At 41.8% G+C, this 4,845-nt stretch overlaps 1 protein-coding gene across 1 annotated transcript; it reads right to left on the bottom strand.

Annotated features, from left to right (window-relative positions):
- Positions 1-1,866: 1,866 nt before the first annotated feature.
- LOC130367368 (olfactory receptor 1019-like) lies at positions 1,867-2,799 on the bottom strand. Its single transcript, XM_056569783.1, has one exon. The coding sequence runs from the start codon at positions 2,797-2,799 to the stop codon at positions 1,867-1,869; it is 933 nt and encodes a 310-aa protein (XP_056425758.1).
- Between the last annotated feature and the right edge of the window lie 2,046 nt (positions 2,800-4,845).

The following is a 4,845-nucleotide window of genomic DNA, read 5'->3' as shown; positions in this document are numbered from 1 at the left end:
GACAACGGTAGCTTTACTGAGGGTAGATAGTTTTTACAGTCTATGCAGTACAGCCTTGGCCCAAGGAGGTGACCAGTGACACAGAGACCCCGCAGGTTTGCTGGGACTTGTAGTAGACAGGAGAATTTAGTGCAGGCCACGCTGGATAGACAGAAGACTTGACTTGATTGACAGGACTTTAGCTTACTTTGCACTTGACTTAAGGCCTCCAATGTTCTGGACACACACTAAGACAACTTGACTGCACTGTACCTCAGGAACCAGAGCAGAGCTCAAAGAGAGTGAGGCTAGCTCCACCCAGGGTTTATATGGGGGAGACAAGCAGGGAGCCCATAGGTCACCTTAAGGGTAAGCTGGTCACTAGTACCTCCTGGGTAACAATCACATAGTACATTTATTAAAGGTACAATACACAATCAAAACTCAATGGCCCTCATTTACGAAGAGTGGAGTGTAGGTTACTTTGTGGGATTTAATTCCCTACAATTTATTTTCCATAGTATTTACTAAGGTTTCCTTACATTTTCCACTTTCCCTACACTTTGCTTTTTTTTACACATGTTCTGATCTGTAGGGTTTTCCTCAGCTCAAAGGTCGCGATAGGAGGTCGAGATAGGAGGACTAGATAGGAGGACAGGATATGGTTATGGGATAGGAGGACAGGATATGAGGACGGGATAGAAGGACGGGATAGGAAGTCAGGATAGAAGGTCGAGATAGGAGGACGGGATAGGAGGACGGGATAGGAGTACAGTATAGGAAGTCGAAATAGGAGGTCGAGATAGGAGGTCGAGATAGGAGGACGGGATAGGAGGACGGGATATGAGATCAGGATATGAGGAAGAGATATGGGGTAGGGATATAACAACAATATATGAGGACGGGATATAAAGTCAAAAGCTTCCTCTGCTGATTTTCCTCCACAACAAGGAGCAGGAAGGAAAAATCGGGCAACGCTGGGTATTCAGCTAGTATAATATATAACCTATTTACATGGGGGAAAACAACTGCAGGAGGGCCTGGAGACACTGAGTGACACTGCCTGACAGGCAGGGGAGTGCGGGGAAACACCATTCCATACTGGGCCACCACAAATGCATTACATTATATTGCTTGTATGCTTTTTACATACTGTGCTGTTGCGACAGAAGTTCTGCAGTCTGTTTGAGGCTCCCTTACTGTTGACCATGCTTTATTCATTTTGTGGTCAGTATGTGATGTAGTGACTTGCTGATGTTTTTTTTGGGGGGGCTCTCTCCTGCAGCTTGAATCATTCCATCCTTCTTTTTGAATATGCCATCCCTCTTGATGAATATTATAATCTCTTTGCTGCTGGGATTGGCAGAGCATGGTTGATAGCCTTTTTCTGTGCTTTAGCTCATGTGTCTATCACAGTGCTTTATGGATGCAAGTGTCCTTCATTCACTCTCAGTAAGGGATCTAGATTGGCAGCTGTTGACACATATGTGGTCCATAAGTATGGAAGGGTGTGCGCAAGGTGTGCAGTGTAAGAAGTCTGGGCATTCAAAGGGAGGAACTGAGTATGTCGTCTGTTCGACGTTTTTTTTTAAAGTACTGAATTAGCGGAGTACCCCTTTAAGAAGCTTGTCTTGGAAAGGCAACCTTATCGATGTGCCTTATTCTGACAATTGGAAACGTAATTTGATGCCTTTTGGAGATGTTTCCATCTTTCCTTGGCTTCTTTATGCACATTAATACAAATTTTTACCTGGGGTGCCCAAACTTTTTATCCCCATGTATTTATAATTAGAATGACCACTATACAGTATTACACTTTCTCTAGTAACCGCTCCACTAGAAATGTCTGGGTACTCTTCTTTTAGGACTATTATGGTATGTGACAGATCAAATAATAATTCTATTCCATATTGATTTGGCTGTTTTTCTAGCAGCTCTCAAAATGTCTTTGTTTCTCAGGCTGTATACGAATGGGTTTAACATTGGGACCACAGCCACGTAGAACATTGAAAGAACTTTGTCTTGTTCCTTAGAACCTTCAGACTCAGGCTTAAAGTACATGAACATAATTGGTCCGTAGTATAAAAAAACAGTAATAATGTGGGATGAGCAGCTGGAAAATGCCTTGAGCTGCCCCCGAGAGGAACGAATCTTAAAAACTGTGAAAAAAATTATTCCATATGAGGTCAAAATAAACATAAAATTAAAGCTACCGCAGAGATCTTCTAGTGACACGATCACTTTCATGCTCTTAGTGTCACTAGAAGAAATTATTATCAATGGAATTATCTCACAAAAGAAATGGTCGATCTGGTGAGAGTAACAGAAAGACAATGTAGATATCAATAAGGTTAACATGAGGGAATTCACAGCACTGAAAAGCATAAAGGAAGTGACTATGGTAAAACAAACTTTTCTTGTCATGATTGAAGAATAACGTAGAGGAGAACAAACTGCCACATAGCGATCATAAGCCATACAGGTCAGGATGTTGTTCTCAGCATTGGCACAGAATATGAAGAAGTACAGCTGAGTGATGCAGCCATAGAAGGAGATAGTCTTGTTTCCTGTTAATGTAATGGACAACATCTTTGGGAGAATAGCAGAGACATAGATGACGTCAACAGACGCAAGATTACACAAGAAAAAGTACATGGGGGTGTGGAGTTGGGGTACACCACAGACCAGTGCAATGATAATAAGGTTTCCCACCACTGCTAGAAGATACATGAATAAGAACCCAGTAAATATCAGAATTTCATTTCTTCTGGAGGTTGAGAACGGGGTCATGTAGAATTCAGTCACCGCACAATCATTCATCTTCAGTATCTATGGTACAGGAAAGGGGAAAAAATTCTTATGTGTGGTGCTGGTGATGCATCAATGGTGGTGGTGGTCTTTCAGGATGATTATGGCTGGAGTTACATGGCAATTTGTTGCGTAGGGCGTCACACAATGAAACTTTGCTGTCTTGCACTTTAGTGATTGCGCTGTGTCAGGGCTAAAGTAACTAAATGTGGTTTTTTTTGTGAGTCACAAGTAGCAACTACCCGTCAGTCACAAGGAATCCAATCCAAGATGGATTTCTTACTACTGTCAGATCACAGTCGTGGCCACTTGTAGTGATCCCACTAACCACGGCTTAGACAAAATTGCTGTGTAGCCTCAGCCTTAAAAGTTTGGATGGTGCAAAGAGTGTGTGCGACGTGTTGTGGCTGAGAGTTCCAGAGTATTAGAGATGCCTTTAAAAATTTAAATCCAATAATGTGAGTTGACCAATGCAATATAGAGAAGGTCTGTAGATTATGTATATTGTGCCCCCATTTATGAATTGATAGACTGTGCCCCATACATACTGTGCCACCACTGAATGTACGATATTCACATATCCCAAGTTCACTCCCATTCCGTCCTCAGTAAGTGTCAATCTGGCCTCAGATACGGATGCAGGAAGTGTGATTACATTATCACGCTACCTACAGGGGGTGCAGAGCAGTATTGTTGGGATCCAATGTCTACTGTACATTGTTGGCCATTGATAACTCAATTGTAAGTGTGTCCTAAGGATGTGCTTACAATTGATTTACAGCCAGTGATCACACTTTTCCTTGGTTTGCTGTACCAGCTGTTAATTTAACAACCGACTCCCGCAGACCACAATGAACCAGTAAAATCCCACTTCTGCCTGTAGCTATGTTGTGTTATGTTGGTGGCCCCTGAGTAACCTGTGCTGTGCTAGGTATGACTATGTTCCTGTTTAGACATGCCTGCACTCTCCTACAGCAAGATTTCTTGAGTAAAAGCTGAGGCCTTCGCACTGCAAGGGGTTAACTTCTCTTCCTTACGTTGATTGATGAAAAAAAAGTTGTGTCCATGTGCATCCGGGGCAAAAGCCCTATAGAAATTGACCTTGTCAGCAGTATAAAAGGAGTATGGCCCATAACGTCTTGGATGGAGAGGCCAGAAGTACAGTGATACTAAGCCAAGAGTAAAGCAGAAGAACTTTTAACCAGATCTCCCAAATCTTAGGGGGTGTGTATCAAGACATGGCCTCTGTAAATGTGCTGCAAAAAGTTTCTTTAAGAGGATGAAGGCAAAACTGTATCTCACTAAGGAAATGGACTAAAGGAAGTGATGGCCAGTTAAAGAGGAAGAAAGAGCAAATGTACACGGCTGTACAAAATGCAGATGTGGTCCTTAGGGATCAGTCCTGGGATTCATTCTGGGATCAGTGGATAGAAAGGCTGACCTGAATTTGTATTTTTATGTATCATACACATAAGGACATAGTATGGGCATAGCCAACCATTTACTGAACATGGAAATAATGCTACATAATGTACACAAGTAATCTAAATATACTGTTTACTGTAGACTTTGTAAATGTCCCATTGTAAGACACATCACTGGTTTGTTGCCAGGGTCATAAAAGATCGACAGCACAAGTCTCAAGGAATATGTCCAGCTCCTACCAAAAAAACAAAACAAAAAATACACACACATATATAGTTATTAGACAATAGCACTATAACAGGACCAACCATCATTACCATATGGTGATTAAATATTACCTCCATACTTTTTGTTGCGGCAGCATCTAGTGCTTTAAAGATTTATTCCAGCCAAGAGCCAACTACACAGTTTTTGCTGCCATACACTTTTAGATCATCGATTTCCAGCACATCCCCACCTTTTACTCATATCTATATTTTAACTTCCGGACAACCAGAAGACTTGGGACTGGGAAAATCCATGCTTACTTTTCTAGCACTGCTGCAGAATAAGAAAGCCACTACCTGTAATCTTTTTCTTTATATTAGGTAAATTGACACCCCGATATGAGCTCCAGTCACCAAAGTGCGTTTT

This window comes from Hyla sarda, chromosome 4, assembly GCF_029499605.1.
Source record: "Hyla sarda isolate aHylSar1 chromosome 4, aHylSar1.hap1, whole genome shotgun sequence".
Taxonomy (NCBI): Eukaryota; Metazoa; Chordata; class Amphibia; order Anura; family Hylidae; genus Hyla; species Hyla sarda.
Note: the sequence above shows the minus strand (reverse complement) of the source record. Positions and strands in the feature narration are given on the sequence as shown.

Coding starts and splice junctions, on each gene's coding strand:
- LOC130367368 (XM_056569783.1), bottom strand. CDS start 2,799: ATGAATGATTGTGCGGTGACTGAATTCTACATGACCCCGTTCTCAACC.